Source organism: Neolamprologus brichardi, chromosome 2 (assembly GCF_056152115.1).
Source record: "Neolamprologus brichardi isolate AB-2024 chromosome 2, ASM5615211v1, whole genome shotgun sequence".
Classification (NCBI taxonomy): Eukaryota; Metazoa; Chordata; class Actinopteri; order Cichliformes; family Cichlidae; genus Neolamprologus; species Neolamprologus brichardi.
Window position 1 is genome coordinate 34,533,624 of NC_142105.1, and position 25,525 is coordinate 34,559,148.

Genomic DNA, 25,525 nt, shown 5'->3' on the forward strand with positions numbered 1-25,525 from the left:
GAGCTCCCTTTAAAATCCTGCAAAGGATGGCAAGATAGCAGTGCACCTCACTGCTATCGTCAGAATTGGCTAATCTTGATGCAAAGAAACAGTAATCCACCCCTCATGATTTTACTCAAACTGATAGTAAAAACAATTAAATTTGTCTCGTGAGATAATAACACGAGGCATGCGTCACCACGTATGCTTCACCATTTTAAAGGCACAAAATAAAGCTAAAAAGAGTCTACTTAAAATGCAAAAGACGATATTATGCAAGCACACACAATTAGATCCAAAATCCGTCTTAATTTTGTCCTGAACGGCAGCAGCGGGTGACAGGGAACCTTGACATTACTTACGTGATTACTCTGGAGGTTTTCCAGTAAGCTCGGGTCATTAAATCCTGCCTCGTCTGATGAGTGTGTGCTGTGCCTGGAAAAAGGAGACACTGAAGTCAAAACAACAGAACACGCTGGCGTCCTTGATAGCAACACTGTGCAGCACTAAAGTACAGCATGCTGTCCTCAGAGCAGACACGACCAGCAAAAACAACAAAACAAGGATTCTGCATAGTGAGTGGTACACAGTGCTGGTGTACCACTCTTATGTGCTTTGGTAAGACTGCATACGATCCACGGTTTTCATTAACATTTAGAAGAAATGCTCTGAGCTGCCAACCACTGTGCAGCATTTCAGAGTTCCTGAACGCTACATCGAGCACTAACAGTGTTGTTGCAAAAACCTAAGAACGGGACTAATAATAACTAATTACTGTATCATCATTAGTCTAGTTTTAATTGAGTAAAAGGTATATATATTAAATGTCCCCATTTTCAATATATCACAAAATATTCAGTACGATAGATATTTAAAAAAATAAAAATCACACCATCAAAATACATTCACTGGCAACTTTAAGAGTCCAGTAAATTGAGTGAAGTGTGTCTGGACAATACATGCACAAAGTGGACCTACAGCATCACATCCTTTCCACCACCACATATTTTATTCTCTGACTCTACTAAAGTAGCTTTGCATGATTGTGGCTTGGACCCTTTGAGCCCATTTTAATTCCTAAAGTCTTCTTATGGGCTGCCCCTTGCAAACAGAAGGTTGTGGAAGTTCTGCGCTCACAGCTAAAGCCGTGGGACATGATGTAATATCCATAGCAGGGACATCACACAGAGGTAAGAGGAACAAAGAACCGTCGATCTGAGTGTTCAGAGCCGTCTGAAGCTTAAGAGTTTAGAGGTATACCTAATAATTTGGCCAATAAGTGAAATTATAATTTTTCTCATCTTTTCAGCTCTAGAAAAACAAATTTACACGTATACTGGCAGCACACAACAGATCTCACAGCCAGTGCTTTGTGCCAACAGTATTGACATTTGCTGAATAAAATATTAAACACAGCCAGAATGCAGGCGCTGGTCTCCCGGCTTCACAAATGGGATGTACAGTGGCACTATTTGGGATGTTGTCCATGCTGGCAGACGCAGATCGTCCTGAAAGCAGTGCCCTGAAAGATCATTTCCCAAGGAATCCACGCGCATACATTTATTCATTATTCTGTTTATAAACCTGATCCTCTTTCGTCGTTTGCATAAATAAGAAATGCTGTTCCCCTTTTACTTTAATTTAATTTAGAAATTACACAGCACATGAGGAACTGCTTACAGCAGACAGGCTGAGTTTCTGGCAGCTAAGAAAGAGCGCATTACTCAAACACTAATCAAGCTCTAATGAATTACTGGAAACCCAATTAGTCTCAAGCCAGAAGTACTTTTTTTTATTTCTGGCAAGATAGAAAAGAATCAACAAGTCAAGCAAAACTTTGAAAAATCATTTCTGATAAATATATTGTGTTACCCCTACATAGATGCACTGGAGGCAGGGAAATTTATCACACTTGCAGTCTTTATTAAAATGTGTCATGGAGAAATAGGAAAACAAAGTCTGCATTTTTAAAAACCTCCATGAATATAAACAGAGGACAGAAGCCGTTTCAGCTAAAAAGGTTAAAGTTTGAACTCATATAATACAAATACACAACCAATTACAAATGAATGTACAGGAGCTTTTCAGCACCCTTTATGTCTGTAAATGACATAAAACACGCACATTATCTTATGCATTATTTTTTTTGTGCCATTATTAGTATTTTTAAGCCTATAGATAAGAAAGCCTCAACCTTTCTCTATAGTACATCTCGCAATGTCGATTGTCTTGATGAAATTTGCGAGGCACAAGGCCGGGTGAGCAGGACAGTCAGCTATCGATTATCTGCCAGCACACAGAGATCCTGTCACTATGGGAACAAGGGTGCTGGCTATTCGCAGTCAATAACCAGGGACCAGTTCCAGATCAAACCTGCGGCACGTCGAGCTGACCCGTTACCGTCAGAAGGAGGAAATAATAAAGCTCGAGGTGCAGCAGAGGTGTCCTTGTTTCTCTAATCTAGCAGCAAATAACAGTAAAGAGTCTCTCTTTAGTGAGGGGAAATAACAATATAATGAGACATGCTTTCACTGCAGCTGCAACATGATGTAAAGTAGCAAGACTCAATATTTTGGCATAATAGCGATTAACAAACAGGCTCCAATCCCCATGCAAAATGGATGAGACACGCCCATGCTGTTACTGCAGATCTCAGCTCCAGAGCAGATGGATCTCAGAAGCAGAGCTGTGTGTGTGTGTGTGTGTGTTTACTGGATGTGTGAGAAAGAGAGAGAATAAGTGGGTGTGAAGCTTCCAGCTGAAAAGTTTGATGTCAACTGGGGAAAAGGAGAATATGGTGCACAGCTCCAGCCTCCACACAACATACGGTAAACGCTGGAAGGCTTCGTCTATCAACCTGCTTTTCTAAACTTCCCTGTGAGAAAGCCACAGTTCTGAAACACTCATACAGCTCATTATAAACACTACTACTGCTACTGTGTTTGAAGCATTTACGACAGCAGATACACATTTTGATTCGGGAGCCACAGTCACATACAGCACGTCCCATAATTACTGAACGGACAACAAAACAAACACACACTGAGGTATTGTGTTCAAAGGCACCATTTCCACAAGGCAAGGCAGCACTAATACATCACAGAAGCAGGGAGCGAATAAAAACAACCACCATTTCACACCCATCGTCTTACCAGTCGTCCTCTGCAAAACTACCCTCCTCAGCCTCAGGGACGTGACTGTTGGAGCGAAAGTGAGAACAAAAAGCATCTTGTTGACAAAGCATTATGTGAACATGTTGTTGTGCAGGCGCAAGGACTTTTGTTAAAATGGGATCGTTTAGGAGGAGTTGGAGTTTGGCAGCGTAGCTGAGGTTCTGTGGTTAGGATGATAGCGTTGATTACAGCAGGTCCTCTAATCACATGATATGCAGTCACATATCTTAGCAATTTAAGACTGGGAACACAGAATCTATTCCAGCAATGTTCACGGGTAACTTAATGATATATCTTTACATCATACATCGTCTCTTTGTTCTTAAGAAACAGTCTGGCAACATGCTAAAACTCCAAGTTTTCTTCTTTTTTGGGGTTGCTGTAGTGCCATCAGCTAATGAGAAGTTTGATGTGTTGATCCCTGAATGTTTCAGTCTGCATGCCTGAATATCCACAGACACTGAACCCCAAGATGCACCCCGATGCATTGAGAGAAAAGTGCTTATGTGAATGTGTCAGTGAGGCACTGAACTCATACTGGCCGCCCAAAAAGGGTAGAAAAGCACTATGTAAGAAGCAGCCCAATTACAAAATCCATCCTTTGATTTTTTGCAACAATTAATTAAAGAAAATACATCAGAGAGAAGCCCAACTGTGCTTTTTTCCACTAGTCATCATTTACCTTAGTAAATGTGGAAAATGAAAATTGTTATTTTAGCTGTGATCATTAAGAAGCAGCTTTCTGTACCATGTTTTTGTATATCTATTCAAATTGTGCGTGATCTGACGCACCGTTCTTCCCCTATTATTTTCATTTTATATGCAGCTGTGGTCAGGAGTGAATGTCGTGGTAATTTGGGGTTTTTAGATTTCTCTGTACTGTTATTTGTCGGGGGGTGAATTACTGTAAAACCAAGAACTGGCTGCACAAGCTTGTTTGGGATTTTCTCCAGTCTGCACAGGGACAAACGTATACATACAACCTCATTAGTATTTGGTTAAATGTTGCTTAATGAAGTTGCTTCTGGCACAATCTTGGTCTTCTGGGCAGAATTGGTAGTTCGTTTAAATTGGTTCCTGGCACGAAAACAGCTTTTAAATCCAAACTGAAGATTTTTAATAAGTCTGAGTTTGGGGCTTTGGTAAGGCAGAAGCTTATTGTTAGCCTCATGTGTCCATCCCATAATGAGTAATGATGTGTTTTGGGGATCATTGTCTTGTTTGGAGGCCTACTTGTGTCAAAGCTTCAACTGAAGGTGAAGATGAAGAATTCAGAGGTAGTCTCCTCTTCTTCATTACTCGATGTAGCTTGTGCGATGTGCCCGCACCAGCCCCAGAACATGATGCTACCACCACCATGTTTGACAGGTGGTACAATGTTCTTAGGTTTGATAGCCTTAGCTCTATTCCTTCACTCTTCAATATAACGAAATCTTTGTCTTATCTGACCAAAAGACAAACAAAAATAATTCTCCATAAGACATTATCTTGTCCATCTGGGCTGTTTCTGAAAATTCTAAAGAATTTCCTCTCATCTGAAGGTGATAGTTTTGGTCTTTTTCTGGACCTTACCAAAGTGCTGACACATCCAAATAACTTTTAACTTAACTTTCACATTGTTGTGAGTATTCGTCCATCAAATGTTGTCAGCCAAACCCTTTTTATGCTGGCAAAAAGTTGAAGTCAATCATGATCAGTAAAAAAAGGTTTATTGGCCTTAGCCATATCAAGTTCCAAAACACTGTAGAACCTTTAACACCACATATTAAAATATTTAAATGAGTGTACATATGTTTGAGCTTGTGCATATATTATCTGAAAATCTAAAACTCAAATCTGTGCACCTGTTGTTGTTTCTTAAAGTCACTAAAGATGTATGCGCTAATCAATCCACTCTGGAAGAACAATTCAAAGAAATCATTAAACATCAAAAATTACCATGACATTCATGCCTATGATGAGTGTATTTAAACCTTCCACAACTGTCTGCAACTGTAGATATAAAATACATGGAGATTCATTAGAAAGAGTTAATTTTATGTTATTAAAATATACAATATCTACAGTAACACTTGCTAGAGTGACTGGTTGGTTGGTATGGCTGATTTGAACTAAATAAGGTGCTGCATTCACCCAGTAGATGTTAAATGAGTGCACGTAAAAACTGAACAACTACAAAATAAGATCATTAAAAGGTGACAGTGGAGACATTTTACTGTCCAAAGAGAAAAGTCAACAAAATCAAAGGAGAAAACAATCCAAGAAAGACAAAGTAGTAAAAATAGAAATTAATAGAAATCATTTTATAATTGTAGCAGCTGTCAGCAGGCTATCACAATTCACTGCATATTTTCAAGGTCACCAATAAACGTAGTATAACATTAAAACTGAATGTGGCCAAAGAGCATTACAGCAAAGCTTCACTCTTTTACCTACAATAATGAAACAATGTGACTATTTGAATCAACAATACGTTTGTATACGACTCCTCTAGTAGATGCTTCTAGAATTCTCTTCGTTGAGCCACTTTTAAATAAAATAAAACAGAGTTTTGTCATTCGAGCACATCTTTACATAATTGTGCTTTCACTCCAGCCTTAAATAAAAAGCCAGGAGGATTCTGGGAGCCTCCCTCAGATTGGGACTCCAATCCAGTGGAATTAATTAATGTCTGCACCCTTGGGGATGTCTTTATTAATTACAGCAGCACTTAATTTGTGTAGAGGAACACATGCGGGCGGCAGCGTCGGGGGGGCTTTGTGTGCGTGTTCTGGCACTAAATTACAAGTCACGCTACAAACTCAGATCTATACACATGCTTGTTCATTCATTTGAACAAAAACATGCCTCGTTTTATCTTTGCTTTACTCGTATTATCCCCTTTTTGCACAATATGTTATTACTTACTGCTCGATATTTAAAAGCTGTTCTCCTGAAATTAAATTAAAGGTTAAAAAAGGATGCAAGTATGTTAATTTGAGAATTTAAAGTTTAATTAAGCAAGAGCTGCCTCTGAACTACTTTATCCATATTTCATGATTAACAGACAGTTGAAAGCATCTATAATAGGAAAGGAGGAAGTTCCAGTTATTCATATTATATAACAATATCCAAAACAGACTCAAGTATGCCACGTTGGGTGTTTATATTATTAAACATTTCTCAGTATTACTGCTCTGTATGACTAAAGTCCTTCATTAAATATGTTTTTTTACTACAGCTCACACCAACCTGTTTGATCTGGTAACGATGACTGAAGTCTTATGGACACATTTAAAAGAACAAAACCTCCCAGCACAAACTTACTGACACAATAATCATCTTTGAAAAGAAAAATAAATGTGAGATAAAAAGTTATTTTTTTGACTTTGTGAATTAAATGAATTGTCTTGGATGGACAGAGCTAGGACGTACTAGTACAGCTGACACTGTTATAGTATGTTGGACAATGAATCCAGAAGAGTGAACTTTAGAGTCAACCGTTTCTGAGCCGTCTAATTTTGGAAACGCGTAAGAAAAAAAGATGAGGAAGCGATGTCCAAACGATGGCATCTTGAAAATTCTCGACTTATTAGAACTAGTCGTTCCCTCCTGCTATGAAACCCTCATCCATATTTATCAGTTGCGTAACAGGAAGTCTGTCTTTCAGAGAATCAAAGAAAACATCTCGAGCCTTTTAAAGGAGGAGTGAGCGCTCGTCTCTGATGACCAGCAAGTTTAACCACCAATACAACCATGAAACAAACAAACATTACACACCAAGAACATCATACAAACCTTTAATAACCAGCAATGGTTACGACATAAATATCAGCGATGATTTGGGATGTTTCACATCACCAGCACGTACAACACTTAAACGGGCTTTACGCTGCTGACCCAGGGATCGACAGTGACAAACTGTCGGCGCTCCCACTGGACGCACAATCACAGCCTAATGAAAGTACAGACAACTCCAAATAAAACACTCTTTTGTCCTTCAGCTTGCACTTCATCAATCAGGCTTTTAATTGAATCCTAATGGGATTAAACATGTACTGTCACGCCTGCACTTTCTTTGGTTCTGTGAACTCTGAGGCTCATTATCTATGCATGAAAATGAAATGAGCAGGAGGGAAAAAAGTCATTCAGGAGTGATTTAATGTTTAATGTTGAATTTTGTAAGCTACAGGAGTTGAGGAGAAATAAATTCATTTTGGTTAAAACCCTGAGTTTATAACCCGATACTGTGAGTTATATCAAAACAACATCGAGCTCGCACCACACTCATATCCAGTCTTCACAAACATCTCCAACATGACAAACAACGAACAAAAACCCGCAGCGCGAGTGTAAAGTGCCTTTGCTTGCAAACGCCTGCCCACTTTTTATTTTTAGTTTATGTCGAGAGGAGCACTGATGTACCTGCTAATGAGAAGGGAGGGAGACTGAAACGCCAGATGCACTATGATGCACACTCGGCACTTAATGAAGGCCAGAGGATGTGAGGACGAAGGCAGGGAGGAAAGCTCAACATACCCATAAGCCACACCGGCAATAGTGCACTTCTTGAACTGCATCACGTTGCAGGTGAGAGTTCCTGTCTTGTCTGAGAAAATGTACTTCACCTGAAAGGAAAGAAACACAGAACACGTTAAAAGAAATCTCTTTCAAATAAGTGTTAGCACAATATAAAATATATAAATATATAAATATATATATACCTGGCCTAATTCTTCATTCAGATTGGAGGTGCGGGCCATGGCAGGTGTGTTTGTGGGCTCATACAGCATATCAGTGTCCTAAAACAATCATGGAAGAACTCAAAATGTAACGTTACTGAACAAACAACATGTTTGGTCAACAATCTTCATATCAGTTTAGAAAATATGAACAAAGTCTCCCAAAAACTGCTTTACTTCAATCCTGACAGCCAATTTTCCCCGGAGAAAATACTGAACCAACAGAGAACTAAATGTTACTAAAATTTACTCGCTGGGGTTTCATTTAAAATGAAAAAGTTGTTCAAAGAAACATGGATGCCTCAGTCAAGATATTCAGTGAAGCTGACCTACTTACTGCAGATACTCATGATGCTAAACCAAATGGTTAACATCGACTTTTATGTGTTTTCCCTTTGCAGTGCTACGTGCAGATGTAAATATAGTGTTTAAATTATTTTGATGACCCCATGTTATCCCCTCCAGCTTCTTGTCTTTGCATACAGTAACATCAGCTTATATAACAGACAGAGGAAAAGACTTTTCACAGCACTGATGCACAGCAACATTCATCTGGAGTCATTACAGACCTGACAGACTTCACTCCAACATTCATTCTTTTAGCTCTTTTTGGTTTCTACCGGCTATAAAGCAAAAGTCTGGCACTTACTCGCCGGCTGCTATGTTAATCTTTTATTTGATGCTTCTTCTTTTCCAGAAACAAAACTACATCAAAACTTCTAAGAGTTGCTGTGAAGAAAACTCCTCATGATTTGTCATCGCTCCAATATTCCCTTTTACTAAAGACGCAGCAATCTGATCCACGTTTAAGTAGTGAACGTTTAACTGCAGATAACTGCCTGTGCAGAAACACTGTCTGAAAAACAGCACATCTATCTCTAACTCACCCAGTTGATAAAAAAGGCCTGGATGAACTTGATGACCTCCAGCGTGACCAGGAGACTGATGGGGATGAGGTTGTTGAACAGGATGATGAAGGTGAGGAAGTTAAGGCCAAAGTTAGCTGCCCCACCATCTACAAGGGGAAGAGTTTTAGACAAAAGAAGAAGTAATACACAGAAGACTCATCAGTGTCGGTTCATAATCATCTGTTAGTTAAATCAATATGCCCAAAGCTACTTCCAGCCAATGATCAACATTATCCCAATCTGGAGAATGTTTCGGGTTAATATCGTCCATTAGCTGGAATTAACTATTTCTTCCACCCAACCTCATCCTCTTACAACTCAACCGATTAGCAATCCAATTTAATGTCCCAAAGATTGAAAGTAGCGAACAGGGACTGAAATATCTCAAATGTCATTAGTGTCGCAGCAGCAGCCTTGGCATCCAGCATGATCCAGGCAATGATTCCACAAAGCACTATGCAAAATGATGCCGGTCCCCCCGAGAGCCCCGAACAATTGGCAGTGATCAACATGTAATCCCATTGACACCAAATATGAAAACAGGAGGGGTGTGATTTACCTTTCCTCAGCTTGCAGGAGGTGCAAATGTTACCTTCCTAAACCCAAGCCTTGATCTTAGCATTGCGGTTGAGGGGGGCGAGCCCTTCCCCATGAAAGAACGATTCCAAAACAAAACAAAAAACTGAATGGCACAAAGAGTGGCAGTGGCAGGATGGAAGCTATCGCTACAACAACACATGTAGGTGGGGAAATGTTTTCAGAAGTGGGGGGGGACAAACAGATGCTCTCAAGACAAAGGAGGGAGATTCAGTCCATAGCACATTCTCAACCAAGAAGGAGTGGAAAAGAGTGGGTGGGTTATGCCAGCAGAATAGTTTGGTGTTAATGACGATCACCTCACTTCAGTAGTCGTCTTATTATGTCACGCAGAAATGCTGCTGTCAACAGAGTGACACTGGATCGGACCAGCAGAGCATCATTAAAACCTTACAAACAGGACATGCACACAAACCAATCTGATGTCACTTGTATGTGAAAGTAATATGTTCTAACCAGGTGGAGTGAAGGAATTGGCTCAAAGTTCACTGTAAATTGTTTGGTTGCATTATTCTAATTAAGTTTTTCGTTGTTTTAAATGGCACGTCTATGCAAGAGCGAGAAAACCACATTTCCCCCTCATCATGCTGCAAGCAGAAGTGACAACGTGTCAGTTAGCATTGCAACATTAGGGAGAAACAGACCAGTATGATTGTAAGAATCAGTAACCGTACATTCTGGATCTGAAAACTTGGATTAGTTTGTCACGATTTCAACAACAAAATCATTTTTTTCAACATGCACAATCACAGGTTTCTGTTTGTGATGTGTTGGGATAACGCTGACTCATATCTTCCTCTTTACTCTTATAATGCTGCTGAGTGGGTGGAGTTACAATCATTTAAGGCAGCGTGGTGAAGTCGCGTGTTTACGATGTGGCAGTTTCCCCACCTCTCTCTTTTACCACAGGTTGGATAATATGCACTGGACAGAGCCTCAACAACTCCTTATGGAAATCAAATCAGTCTCCAGATGGATGCTTGCCTTATAATTTACACTCCCCTCGACACTTTGACATCTTTTAAGTGTGGGTTTTAATGCCACTGAGGACAAAACCAATAAAAGCCAATGAACGCCTCATCAAAAGGGTCAGTGTAAGTCATAACGTAAGCTTGAACTGACCAGGGCACAACCTCTCCTACACAGGCCTATCAGGGTACAGAGTAATGGCCAGAGGGTCACGATAATCACTTTGCAGACCAGGTTCAGAGCTTCATCGCAGCAGCTGCCGCTTTAAGGAGCCGAGCAGCACAAATTCTGAACTGCAATAACGTCTGTAATTGAGCCATCTTCTATTCTGGTTTGAGAACAGAAGTAAAAACGAAGCAGCTTTTCACTTCCATCCCTCCCCACTCGATCTATTCTTTGAAAAATCCACACAAGAAGAGATCGCTGCAGAAGCATTTAGAAAATGTCAGTTCTTGTCCCTTGGGCTGCGCCACATGTTGTGTTCAGGCAATAAACACGTCTAAGCCTCCTGCCACGAAAAGCTTCCCGAACACAACCTCATCTCACTCGCAGTCAAAGTAAATGCTGCTCTTGATTTCTGGTGAAAAATGAGGTGGGAATAAATGAGAGTCTGAAGCTTGGGAGCTGCAAAGCGTTTAACGTGACACAAAAAATGAAGGAAAAGTGAGACACTGTTTTTAATCAGGCACTGAAAAAAAAGAAACTAGACGAAGGTATAAGAGAGCTGGAGGGGAAAACCTATCGTTGGATCCCTGGTATGTGCTTGTCCATGGCATGGGCCCGTACAAAGTAGGGCAACCATATAGGGGGCGAGGGTAGGGGGCTTCATTTGCTTAGCAAAGGCAGAGCTTCAGTAAGGGGTTAGTAAGGGAGGGTCATTCACGGATGGCCAAGGCTTTTAAATGGTTGTTACCTGGAGCTGTTAAAAAAACGACAACAAAGAAAACAACAAAATCAAACAGAACATTAGAAAGGAACAAAAAAGTACAGCAGCGCAGTGATATTCAACCATTTTTCTCCAATCACACTCATTCACGACACATTTATGCACGACTTTTCTCATTAACAGGGAATTCTCTCATTCCCACATTGCCACATATTTCACTTGTAAAGCGAAACACAGTTTTAAACTGAGGCAACACAAAAACGGCACGACACATACCAGCATTTAGGAACTTAAAATGACAAAGAAATAAGCTGATATGAACAAGTGAGACAAAATATGTGGAATCAGATGAGCAGCGTAGGCTGTCGGACTCTTACAGTTCAGATCCATGTACCAAGCATCGTTGCCATACTGGCCCTTCCAAATGGTTTGGCCAATGGAGCAGACCAGAGAGATGGCCAGCAGGCATCCAAACAGCACGAGGATCTGAAAGTTGGTGATACGCTCCACGTTGGAGAGCTTCAGAGGAGGCCGCGTGGAATTCTGGGTAAAACGTGAAAAAGAGATGTGGTGAAAAAACAGGAAGTAGAACAAACAATAGAGTTTTCTCTGTTGTTGATGACAACATGAAACCCAAAACATTATCTAAGTCATAATGACAAACCACTTATGAGTGTCAGGTTTTGTATTGTTGATTATCATTTATGCTTAGAAATATCTACTTATATATGCTTAGAGTTTTATCATTAGTTGTAGATTGGTAGAGGTTTGATCCTTGATAGTCTGCAGACTTTGTGTGCATTAGAGAGCACTCTGGGAGCATGGGAGAGGTCGTACCTGCTCTTATTGTTTTATGGATAAACGTATCTATATCTGTTTTAGTCTAAGTGCCTTTTGTTTAGATGAACTGCTGGACTTCCAGACCAGCAGGTTTAGGGAACTCTTTATGGGGTCACACTCTGCCCACACACACACACACACAACGCACAGGCAAGGTACTCTTTGTGTGTATGTAGATGTCGTATGTTAATGAAGCTATGCATATTCATGTAACCTCAATAAAAGAGCAGTGTTACGGGGGAGCGGACGAGAGCGACTGGGGTCAAGCGAAGGAACGGCGTTTGTCCGGTTCTCTCCCGTGCACGAGAAACATGAAGAACTTTGCCTACTTCGTGTTTTGCTTTGCTGTGTAATTATATTGTCTTCAACGTTCCAGCGAATAGGTTCAAGCTACAAACCTATCAATGAGCACGTGATACCTGAGTGCTAACACTTGAGAACCAGCAGCAGAAGCAGCCTGGCACAGTTTGTACAGGATATATTAATCAGTTAGTTTAACAGTTTTGGCCCTGTAACATGTATAAATACGTGATTGTTTGACTATTTCTACACAAACGTGATTCACCTGCATGAGCTTCGTGTCATGTCCTGTGTAGACTACCACGCCGTGGATCCATTGCGTGTTCCTCAGCTGGGCTCCTCTCAGTAAGATCTGGTCTGGACCCAGCGGTACTGTGCTGTATGACATGTTGCTGTTTAAATATCTCACCCTGAATCAACAATTGTTGCTTTTACATACAACTACTGAAGTCATATTAGCCTTTCAGACCATGCAAACGATAAGCGTAACTGAAACTTACAGTGCTGTGCAAAAGCATTTGCTACTTTCTTGTTTTTTTCTGCATATTTGTCACATTTACATGTTTCAGATCATCAAACACATTTTAGCATAAAGAATGAAATCATTTAAAATGGTTCTTTGTTTTAAAACTATTCCCCTGATTTCCCAAAAGCCAGATGTAGCTTCCACTAATAATATCCATGTAAAAAGAGCTTCATTGAAACAGACTCCCAGAATGAAGATGTGTTATCCTACATATCCTAAAAGCATCCATCTAGCATGCAATGCATTTTCTGTACAATGGAAACAGACTCATAATTAAATATCGCTGCAACAACGTCTTTCATTTATTCAGCAGAAAGATAAAAGATGCCCTAAAACCTCACAGCACACTGATCCTGGCTCTGTTCCCAGCTAATGGACTATTAAGTTAGTGAGAGGAGCAGCGAGCCAATCGCAGAGCTCTGAGCCCACCTGTGTCCATCCAAGCGGATGTTCCCAACAAACTCGTACAGATGCCGGTTTGGGCTTTCGCACTCCATCCGCCCGGACAGACGCATCAGGCTGTCGATTTCTTTTATGTCTGCAGTCACCTGGAGTCCCTGTTGGTGTCGTTACAGCAGCATTAAACACACTGCGTACAATGAGAACTTAAGAAAGACGAATAAGGAGATAGTCACCTGTCTGATTTTGAGGTTTGTTTCTCCATCCAGGTTAGAGGTTTCAATGTAGCACATACCCTGTGGTTCACTGTTGTGGGGGAGAGGATTTACACATTTGTGGTACGAGAATATAAATTCAACCATATATTACACTATATTTAACCTGTTCCTGTTTTATATGATTATAACTATATATTAAACTGAAAATCAATAAGTACTGATTATTTCCACTTAGTAACTATTAGACAATAAAGTAAGTATGAGATAGAGATGGCTATCACAGAATAGCAGCAGCAGATTAAAGCACTGCAAACAAAGATGCTATAGAGGCAACTCGGGAACTATATCAATGTTTTAGTGACGTTAGCCATGTAATTGTACAGTAACACCTTTAGGAGAGACACAACATCTTTGTTTGGTGCTACCACTAAGCTTCACTGTCTTTCAAGAAAAGGGAAAGTACATCACAAAGGGACAAGAGTAAAAAGAGAGAGAAACACATCAGAGTGGGGTGATCTGAGCGAGCGAGCATACCCAACACAACGAACAAAGCAGACATACAGACTCTGACAGACTCTGACAGACTCTGGGCACAGCGTTGGAGCCAGTTGTTAAGGTGAGCTGGGTCGCCAGTTAGCTACTGTCTTAAATTACCAAAGTATTTACACTTAAGAAAATTAGCAATTGGTCAGCTGTTTTAGCCATCAAATAAGTCTATTGCAATGGTCAGGAAGTGAACTCTACAGTAACACTGTGCAAACTACCACATGCAAAGTTGACAAAACTATGAATCCGAGATGATTTGATCTTGGAATGCGACTGCATGCAACCTGCGACGTTAAGACAAACGGCTGCATTCAGGGTGCCATACAAGCCATGCAAGGATCACATTTCAAGAGCCAAAGAAAGAATCTACAAAAAGGAAAACATGATCCTTTGTGTTTTGTCCTTTATGTCTAGATGCCTTCATTCACTCTGAGCCCTGTTAGAAGTTTCAGCCAAACATTTAAACGTGTCACATAACTGTAACAGAAATTGTAACACAATAACTGCCACGGCTGCTAAACGTCAAAGCGTGGTGCTCTTTGACTGAGGCGCTTAAATATCTGGTTGCTGCCAGCATGACTGCCGGCCTCTTCCTTCCACGAGTTTGGAAAATCAAATCGATCTCACTGTTTCAGGAGGATCCCTGATCCCGCTCGGTACACACAGCCCCCATCTCTCCCACTGCTGTTTTGTTCTCAGTGTTGCTTGTTTCCTGACCTGGATGACAGAATGACGAGGTCAGCCGGGAGGTGATCCCCATTTGCCGCTCTGATTACTTCCCCAACAGCCACCTGATATTACCAACCACGCACCAGCAGGGGGCGAGAGAGAGAACGTGTGGCAGTTGTTCACACAGGAGGGGAGGGGGGGATAAGAGGGGATGAGGATCGAAAAGTAGAAATGGAAAGGAGAAAAATAAAGAGACAAACAGCAAACACATAAGGGGAGAGAGACAACTGTTTCAGTCTTTGGTCGATGAGAAGAGCACAATGATCAGTCCTGTGTGCTTCTGTTCCCCTTTTCAGCAAACCATTTAGAAACAGCAAAACAGCTCCAGCACTTGAATGTTGAATGTTTAAATAAATGAGACTTCCTTATCTGACTTTTTAAGAACTTGGGAACAATATTCAATAGATTTGAAGAGGGTAGAAAAACACTCTGGGCTCAGACGTTCTATTGACAGCAGGTCCAAATGGTTTTTGAAAAGGTGAAGGAGGTAGGTAGCCTCATGATTGATCAAATCTAATCAAAAGTCACATTACCATTACCCCACCTAAGGAAATGATGGTTATCCTGCCAGACTGCAGAGCATTTGATCATATTTAGTCTTTTACATGCCTTCAAAAGCATTTTGATAATGTGGATTCAGTCAATTATCTAACCATCACTTCCTCAGGCAGAGCTGAGATAGAGCAAGAAGAAGAAAGAGGGAGAAGTTCCCCACAGTCTGGCAGCAGGGTGGGCTCGTATACCTGGATGATAAAATGACAGCATCCGCAGGAACGAAATCACTGCCATTTACTTTAATAATATCGCCCACTTCAACCTGTGAAAATAAACTGATTATGCTGCGGGAGGCCAATAAAACAGCGTCAAAGAAAACATGAGCTCAAAACTTCACAGCTTGAAAGAGTAGACTGTAAGCACATTAAAGCCCTAGAATAAAACACAGTGGAGAAACAGCTGGAGTCCTTCCATCAGAGCCAAACAGGAGCACCAAAACATTCAACGGGAAAAACAATTTTACATTTCAGATACTACGGAGACCTGCACACTTTACAGCAAGTGACTCTGTGGTGCAAGAAACAGACTGTGTGTGTCTGAGCCAGATCCTCAGTGGCTCCATGGTGTAGTGGTCAGCACGTTGGTGTTAAATGTGAAGGAGCTCCAGTTTGACACTGGGAGGAGACAAACTCGGCCTCAGGAGGTCACACGCTAGCGTATTCCTAGTTACAGCCCCGGGTTTGCATGAAATGCAGATCATGCTTGCATGTTTGGTTTGGCACAGCTAGGTGACCCTTCAGGGAAATAAGGGCTGGAAGTGATCTAGACTAGAAAATTAATATATGCTTACAGCTTCACAACTATTCAAGAACTAAGAACTGATCTGAGCTGTGTTTTCATCGTTATCAGGAAACGCTGCATTTGAAAAAGCAGCATGGGACGTTTTGTGAAGAAGACAGCACATGGATCCATTTCCTTTACAGAGTGATCAGAAACTTGCAGTGTGGACCTGTCTAGCTAATCACTTTAATTTGAAGGCTGGCCTTGTATTCAGGTGTCAGGGTAACAAGCTCACATTACAGTGAAACACACTTAAAGACTTTTATCAGTTAACTAAGACTCCATCCAGCAATCAGAAAAATCACTTGCATCTTTACGGTTAAATTTTTAGGACGTTTGAAGAAACAATATTACATAAAATGAGTAACATACAAAAATAAACCTACAACCCATGAAGATCCACATCATTATAAATTAAGACTTTAATTGTTGGCAAACAAGCAGCAAAGACAAGTTGATCATTTTGACCTCGTTCATGTTGTCCTGAAAGATCGGGGGCCAAAAAAGAAATTTGGCGCAGAAGCAGCTTTTACAATATGCATGATGAAGATGCTCAAAGCATGAATTATTCAAAGCATCGCTTTTTAGAGAATCTTTCGTGTGGGTAAAGCAAAGGGACAGTTTCATACCAACGGGTAGCTGAGATTTCCTCCCTGCTCTGATCATTTATTGCATGAATCACATGTTGTATTAGCTACAGTCACACTGCACACATCCAAAACTCCCATAACACAAACTACAGTGGTGTGAAAACGTGTTGGCCCCTTTCCTGATTTCCTTACTTGGATTATCTTTGTCTAATATTTAAATTTGTTTCAGGATCTGAAACATTTAAGTGTGACAAACATACACATACAAAAAAAAGGAAATCAGGAAGGGGGCAAACGCTCTTTCACACCACTGTATCACATTATTCCAGCTGTTACTGTTTGTATAGCTTCATGCAATAATAACAGTTGCATCTGTGGATGTGTCAAATTAACGTTAATACATTTCTTTTCTAATGTTGTTCACTTCTGAATCTGCGGTTTGAAACAGCAACATGTTGACACAGACCGTTCATATCCTGTCGTTATTTCAGTTCTCAACAACAAATTAAAAAATGGAGACAGCAGCGAGGAGAGATTTGGCTAATGTTGCACGGCTACATGCTGATTGGAGCTTCTAATGGAGGAAGCAGCATCAGCATTTATTAAACTGTCCAAATGCCTGGTGTGTTTTCTCCACACCGGCCACATTAATAGAAAAGTTTCATTATGAAGGATGGAAGATTCTCACTGTCCTCCAGCATCGCCTTCTAATGACGCCCACACGGACATGCTGGACTAATTAGTTTAGGCAGGATAGTTTTGGGGGGGGGGGAGCTTTCTGTAAATGACAACAGCATAATAGCTTGTGAAACGTTGCTGGATGGATGACGGCTCGATGCTCCGGATGAAATTTGACTGGTTAGAATCTTACAATAATGATCTATCTATGTCTGTATTCTCCTCCTTAACGGGCGGAGCAATCTAAAACTTTGCACGAACATCATCATGCATACAGAGATTACTAACATGTATGTTTTTGTTTTTAAAACTCCAGCACACTGTGCTAATCTCAGCATCCCTCTGCAAATGAATGAATGCCGTGTTTTCCGTAACTTCACATCCACCAACAGGATGTTGTTCGAGTCACAGCTACAAACAGAATCTGAAATAACTGGAGGATTGTGACTAATAATGGCACTGTGTGGAAACATACCTTCTCCCAGTGCACGATCTCCCAGGCACCATTCCTCAGTACTGTGAGGAGTAAGGAGAGAGGTGTGGTAAGTCTTGTTAGGTCTCATTAAGACATACTTGCTTCCTGGCAACTTAAATACGTTTATAGGACAGTAACTACAGGGTCAAGTTGTCTACAAGAGAAAAAGAGTTTTGAATACCTTGACATTCCTTTTTGTTGACAACACTGTCAGCATTGTGACGTTTCTGTAAGAAACAAGAACAACATCAAGATGACACACATGCTCTGATACGTACAGAAGTCAGAGAACAACACATGTCTTAGTAAACTACACATATGCACAAACAAACCTAATTAACAAATTCCCCACGTGTGGGACTAATAACGGTCGTCTTAATCATACAGTCGTGGATTACAAGTGAACGCCCGAAAATCTGTTGACAGAAATGTACTGAAGAGGCTGACACCGTCCATGTCACAGTAAGAGATCAGGAGACTGCTATCTACAGTCCCTGCAGAGACATTCACACTACAACTACAGTACAAACCCTGTCATGCAGTGTTTTACCCAAAGTGGCCTAAAGTATAATTGCTGCACTAATAACAAATGCACACAGCTGGATATTTGACTCTAAAATGAATAACTGCACATTTTGTGCTGCTGATATGCAACAACCAGCTATTTTATGAATCTTTTAAAGTAATGAACTGATCCTAAAAATATGGGAAAAAATCAGAGATCAGCTGATGTGAAACAAACAAACCCATCAGCTGCTTCACGTTCACGTAGCTTCTCCCTTTGTTCGAAACAAACCCTACTGCCTGTGACCGCATCAAAGTTCAACTCATCAGCATTACTTCCCTTCTCGTTGGCTGAACAGTCATGCAACATGCTGTGACTTTAACAGCTGATTCCAACAGACAGCTTGTCAGCTAGCATCACGGTGAGTAATAACGTGTTTCTGCATCAATCTCATATAAATGATCTCAGTGTTTAAAATGCAGCTCTAACAGCAGCCTGTGTCTTACTTAATTAACAAGGGAAACATGTTTACTAGAAGAGGAGATCTTTTCTCATTTAAGCTAATTTAATTTAAAACTTTGAGTCATTTGAGCTACTTTAAAACACTGACAGTAAAGGTGAAGTGTCACCAGGAATGAAAGGCTTTAGCTAGGGATGCAACGATACCAATTTTTTCAAACCGATACGATACCGATACCTGGATCTGAGTACTTGCTGATACAGATACAAAAAACGATACTTCTACCACACACACACACACACACACACACACAGACACACACACACACACACACACACACACACACAGACACACACACACAAATACAATTAATTGGAAGACAGGTTTTTTTTTATTCTCTGCCGATAAAAAAATAAAATCTTAATAAAAATGACCATAAAAAAATTTCAAGTGAAAAATAAGCACTTCTGTTAAATTATTGCAGAGTCTCCACATTGTAATTTAACAAAATATCACTGAACTATTGGCACTGTCTCGAGCTTTCAGAATAATAAATAAACACTTCTGTTTGGAACAAAATAAACTTTTAAATTATTGCAGAGTGTCCATATTGTAAACAAACAAACAAAATAATTATTATTATATAAATAATAAAATATAAAAAATTATTAAATAAATAACAAATAAAATAATAATTGGCCCCCTAGGGGCCAATCTAAAAAACTACAACAGAAATGACAAGCCACCCTCTGATTAATGAAATAAGTTGGTATCGGTTAACTTTGACGAGTATGAGTACACACACATTTTACAGTATCGGCACCGATACCTGATACCAGTATCGGTATCGGTGCATCCCTACTTTTAGCTTTTAGCATCCTACGAGGACTATTGTGTATATCTAGTTCCTCCCATATGTGCGTTTGTTCAATTTAAAACAACGTTGTTTTAAAACTCCTGCAACATGCTTGTAGTGTATAATTAACAAAGGCTGCTGTGTCACGCGGCCTTCACCACCTTCACTATGCCCAGGAAAAAAGAATTACTAGTAGAGACCTTTGGAAAGCTCATTCATCATCGCTTGTGCAAGAGCTGTCAGCTAATTTGATTCATCCACACACTATTAGGTCTGCTGCACAGACCCTCTTCTGTTCAGAGACGTGTAGGAGGAGCCGAGCTGTGTTTGTAGCTACAACTTATCCTGCCTTTTCTCAAATGCACTGTCCTTGCCTCCTTTGCACTTTGTGTCCCCGTGGACACGAAGAAAAGGATCTGCGTGGTATTTAGATGATGTGTATAATCATAGTGCAGCAGAAGGCGAGCAGCGCACGGAGGTTATGCATAACTACTGCAGTGTTAGGTCTCTGTAGACCACAGCCACAGAGGGGAAATACAGACAGCAGCTACTGCAGTGTTACCTTGATTAACCTGCTAAAGCTGGAAGCTTCAACATGGACCTAATGAGACATTAAGTAGCAGCGAAGGACGTTTAACCACAAGGACAGAAACAAGATTGTCTTTGCTCTTTCAGCTGCTTGTTGTAGGCGACTATGAGAGAAACTACACTACTGTGTAAAACTGCACCACACACTATTGTGAAATACATCACAGCTCGAGTCCAAGGTATTATATTTCTGTTTCTCTACCATGCCGAAGTACAGCCCGCGTCTGCTGCTGCAGAGGAGGCTGCCAGCAACAAGGTAAAGTACGTGCTGTGCAGTGTGTGTCCATAGTGCATGATTCATGAAGTCAGGGGTCGATGTTGCCCTGTCAGGTCAACTTGTGAGGGACAGCGCAGCACAGGGAGCAGACGCGTGCGCAGGTGACCTTCAGCGATAAAGACGGAGTCATCACCACTCTGCTCCCATGTTTCTCACAGCAGGCCAGGAGAGAAAGTGCTGCGCTGGTTTCCCTCAGCACGAGACAGCAGCTCATAGTATAGAGAAAGCTCTCCGCTGGGACCTGCACAGAGGATCGCATTGCAGGGTCACTGCAATACAGTAAAATGCAACATTCTCTCACTTTGTTCGGACTTGCGCGCATCACGTTACTGCACCACAGTAGCTCCCAACTTCAACTCGAAAAAGATTAAACCACACAAAAGCAACTATTCAAATCAATCTTCCATCCTGAATACACATCAAGCATCTGTTCAACAGCTCAGGCTGTAGGCAGACCGTTGTTGTGTTTTGTTGCTACTAGCTGCCTTTGTACACGAGCATTCAGTATCTGGGTTAATTGACTGAATGAGTACTCAGGGTGCAGAAGGCACAGCTGTGACCTGTGTGTATGCACGGAGATGTCCAATCGTGTGTGTACACATGTTGGGGTTTCCTGCTGTGGTCACATAACCATCACTGCCTGATTCATGCTTCAAAGAAAACAGTTGACATAAAGCGAAAGACGACAAACTCCTGCAAAGGGGACACGACTGTTTTCACTTACTGAGGCAACTGAACTTTGATTGGTTCTCTACATCGGAGAGACCAAACAGCCACTTCACAAGCGCATGGCACAACACAGAAGAGCCACCTCCACAGGACAAGACTCAGCTGTCCATCTGCATCTTAAGGTCAAAGGTCACTCTTCTGAGGACGCCAATGTTCACATTTTGGACAGAGAGGACAGATGGTTTGAAAGAGGAGTGAAAGAAGCATCTATGTCCACTGTGAGCGACCATCTTTGAACAGAGGCGGTGGTTTACGACACCAACTCTCTGCCATCTATAATCCAGTTTTGAGATCCTTCCCAGACGCCTTAACGCCCACTCACATCCTGGGCCATCTGACCTCAGGAAATCACCTGATAAGGTGGGGCCAGGTTTCACAATGAGCTCACCCGAAACTCTGACTGATTGGGACCCACACCCAGTTTCACACCTTGGCTCAGGCGATTAGAGGATCATCAGGGGGTCCTTTTGTCCCTCTGTGGGGGGAAACTCCCACTAGGTTTAAATCTGGGACTCTCCACCATTTGACCTTAGAACTGAAGAAGCTTCTCGGATGAAGGTGAAACGTCTTCAAGTAACTTAAAGAAGTCCAGACGCTTTTCTTTGCAAGCTCCTTTGACTACGATGACCTGGATGACTGAGAACCTTCACAGACATTTTGATAGGTTGTGTCAGCACGTTTTTGTGGTGCAATATATTAAGGCATGCATGTAGAAAAGCTTTAAAATTGTATGCACAGACTGCAGAATACAACATTTATTTAAAAAAAAAAACACTACATACACACCTATAGTTTTGTCTGGACTGTCTGGACTGTCTGGGGAGCTCCATACGATACCTGCTTTGCACGTGCTGCTTTAAACCAAATGCAAATTTGGCCTTCAGAAGTATGTTGATTACCTTTTGATAGTTGCTGACAGCATGATTTTTTTAATCAGGGTCTTGCTGATGTGCATTTATTAATTCCTGCATTAATGATGCTTTTCTAGGCCGGGTGGGTGATGGCTCTCACGCATCGACTGCATACAAATAATGAACGTTAACCACTGTGACTGTGACCCGAGTCACTGGTTTGTGGAATACCACTCTAAAGCGTTTGTAGTGATTTAAGCCATTTCAATAACACACCTCAGTTTTTATTAAGAAACGCTGCAGCACAAAATCAATGAAGCACATAAGCATGGCTCTTCAGGCTTTCACTTTAAGAAATAAAGAGGTCAAATTACCAAAAATCTACTGCCAGCTCGTTAACTGGAAACCAAACTTTTTACATTGTGGACCTACTGCAAAAAAAGTGAGTGTACATGTATGATAGCCCAGGGTTTTAGACTTAAAAGTCTAAACTTTACACCCTTTATCTTTGTTTTCCAAAGCCATGCAGGGGGCCGGACTGGGTCCAGGCCAGTGTGGTATTCCAAGCCAGTCTCACCAGATCCTCAATGATCTCCTTGACAGCAGCCACCACCAGGATAAATAGCAGCGGCACCAGAGTGGTCCAGCGACCGGTGGGAGACACATCTGGGATTTGCTAAAAGAGACAAAAAGAAGAAATTCAGCTGAAGTTTGACTTCTGTGCTCGACTATCAGAGAAGTCACAAGGACTTTGGTAACGACATGATGACCATTTAACACGATTAGTTAGCAGTCGTTGTAAAAATAGTGGTTTCGCTAAATGTTGAAAAAGAAGAAACTTTTTATTTAACTGAACTTTCTTGAACGGCGCTGAAAGACATAAAAAGAATTACTGCCGACCACGAAAGGCACAGCAACCATTTTATCTCAACTTGCTCATTTAGTAATCAGTGATAGACAAATTTAGTAACTGAAAATAAAAGCTTATCACGTCTCAGCTGGGTGACTCCACAGGAGGAAAAGAGGCGCCCTAAACTACCACAACTTTTGAATTAAATAAATTGTGATCATTTGCAAGTCTGTTACTCTCTCAGACTGGATGTGCGCATGTTACAGAAAAAACAGACACTGATATCAACAATATCTGTCAGGGGTTGCTGAGTGGACGTGGAGAAGAGGAACGCAGGACTCACGGTGAAGATTCAGGGTGTTTATTGTGAGGGACGAATGACGAACACAGGAGATGGCTGACCGAATAACCGAATGAACGGCTGACTGACTGAACTTGGAAGGCAAACATGGGGCACAGACAGCAGTGACAACGTCAATGACGCGACGCCGACCAGCAGAGAACTGAGGACTTAAATACACTGAACAATGACTGATAGGTGACAGGTGAGTGAGCAGTTGAACACAACTGAACTAACGATGCATGGAATAAGAACTAGAACATAATGCACACAGAGTAACGCTAACACAAAACAGGAAGTGGAACGTACAGAGGATCAACAGTGAACATGAACTGAAAATACTGGGTCAACGACCCAGGAACCCTGACGTTAGCATCAGAATTCATGTTTTATTAGCTTGACTTCTTATTTAACACACTCAAAAGAAAAAAGATGCACATTCTGGGTTACATCCAGCACAAACAACTCTCTTAGTACCTTTATAATTCTCTCATTACCCCTGAATGTTTAATTCTTTTGGCTACCCAAGTCTTTCGAAATTAACAGCCAAGCATCAGCAAAATTAGAGCCAAGCCGGGCCTCGTGAGACAGTCCCCGTTACACCGCTAGAAGGAAAGTTGAATGAAATAGATCTCTCGTCTCTCTCATCTGCATAGATGTTTTATTCAAGGTCGCAGCATCGACGGGGCAGGTAACGAAGACTCGCACTGGCTGCTGTTCAAAGCAGCTACTTCAAGGTCACTGGAATGAGTCCTTAGAGCTCTCATTAACAAGGGATCGTCTGTCAGGATGAATATCAGCAAAGACAGAAAATGAGTGCAGCTTTCCTTTGGTCCACTTTTTATATCTTTCCTGGTAAGCTCTGAACACCTGAGATATGGATTTCAGCTTCTTTGAATCATGTAGTGATAATTGGCGGTCGAGGCTTTAAGTTCTCAAAAGGGATTAATGTTGTCTTATGCAGCAATCCACGATAAATTTCTCTGGGCAAGAAATCCTTTGTTCTGCTAAATCAAAAGCAGAGCCAGCAATGCTGAGATCTGTGGCTGCTGTTGGGGAATAATCAAAACATGACCACAGCTGATAATGAGAAAGGAAGTGAAACCCTCTTCCCAGGAGAAGCTCGTTTCTTTAAACAAATTTAATGGCTAAAGATTTTCATATCATCCCTGACCCATTTTCCAGTGTGGCTCTTATTCACTACTTGTGTGTGTAAGTCAACGCAGTTCCTGCACTTCATAGCGGCACAGTGCAGAGTCATCCAAGGCCCAGTCCAAAACATCACCAGCCTGTAGTATCGCTGCACCCCATTCACAAAGCGTGTACACACAAATCTTGTGTTTAAACCTAATAAAACAGAACTTTCACACACAAACTCCTGGTGTATAAAAACACAGAACAGTAACACAGAGATCACACATAATGCTTAGTACAGTGAATTGCTGTTACAGCAGAGTAGGGTCACATTTAAATTCTAAAAAGCTACATTTCATAACCAAATATACGAACAGTCTCCTTGTTTGTTTGTTTTAATGTAATAGTTACGTCAGCTAGGGCTGCTCAATTAATCGAATTTTAATCTCGATTACGATCTGGGCTTTCAACGATCATTAAAAATGACTGAGCCGATTATTAGCCCCTCCCTCGTGCTTTACTCTCGCGCTGCTCCGTGCGGCAAATCGAGCGCACCTCTCTGCGTTTCGAACACGCGTCACAACGTTAAGAGGACCCGAGGGAAGCTCGGGAAGCTAAGCAGAAGTTATTTGGAGAGGAGAGTGACTGCTGTTGGTTGAAAAGAGAGGTAAAAAAAACCTTCAGTGTGGAAACATTATGGGTTCATGAGTCAGACGTGGATCAAGTACACAGTGTGTAAACGTTGCTACAGTGTCGTAGCTGCACCACAGAGCAACACTGCAAAGTTCACTAAACATAGATGTTTACATTTTTCATTTATTGCAAACATTTGCACTGTTATCAGTATTTGCACTATTTTATATTATATTTTAAAGTCATTATTCAATACATTGTTATTGTTATCCCTTTAAAGCGGGTCAGAGCAGCACGCTCCCTTTTGTGTAACTATTTTTAAATCCCTGTAGAACCTGAACCGCGTGAGCTAGCACAATAATTTTTTTTGCATATGAAACCAGAGGAGTTGTACTTACATCTTATGCCATCAGCTTGTCCTCGGTCACAGTTT

At 41.1% G+C, this 25,525-nt stretch overlaps 1 protein-coding gene across 4 annotated transcripts in view; it reads right to left on the reverse strand.

Moving 5' to 3' along the window:
* atp8a1 (ATPase phospholipid transporting 8A1) overlaps positions 1 to 25,525 on the reverse strand; it is a 109,728-nt gene that overhangs the window by 56,904 nt on the left and 27,299 nt on the right. Inside the window, exons 4-16 of one of the 4 annotated variants that reach the window (XM_087851789.1) lie at positions 22,713 to 22,811; positions 18,051 to 18,096; positions 17,870 to 17,910; positions 14,780 to 14,853; positions 13,535 to 13,604; positions 13,329 to 13,456; positions 12,639 to 12,750; positions 11,611 to 11,776; positions 8,761 to 8,888; positions 7,856 to 7,933; positions 7,671 to 7,759; positions 3,132 to 3,176; positions 342 to 414 (exon numbers count right to left, since the gene is read on the reverse strand). In XM_087851789.1, coding sequence (XP_087707915.1) covers positions 342 to 414; positions 3,132 to 3,176; positions 7,671 to 7,759; positions 7,856 to 7,933; positions 8,761 to 8,888; positions 11,611 to 11,776; positions 12,639 to 12,750; positions 13,329 to 13,456; positions 13,535 to 13,604; positions 14,780 to 14,853; positions 17,870 to 17,910; positions 18,051 to 18,096; positions 22,713 to 22,811 — 1,149 coding nt within the window. Of the gene's footprint in view, positions 1 to 341; positions 415 to 3,131; positions 3,177 to 7,670; positions 7,760 to 7,855; positions 7,934 to 8,760; positions 8,889 to 11,610; positions 11,777 to 12,638; positions 12,751 to 13,328; positions 13,457 to 13,534; positions 13,605 to 14,779; positions 14,854 to 15,534; positions 15,609 to 17,869; positions 17,911 to 18,050; positions 18,097 to 22,712; positions 22,812 to 25,525 lie in introns of all 4 variants that reach the window. The other 3 variants (XM_087851790.1, XM_087851791.1, XM_087851792.1) reach the window with 3 other exon arrangements.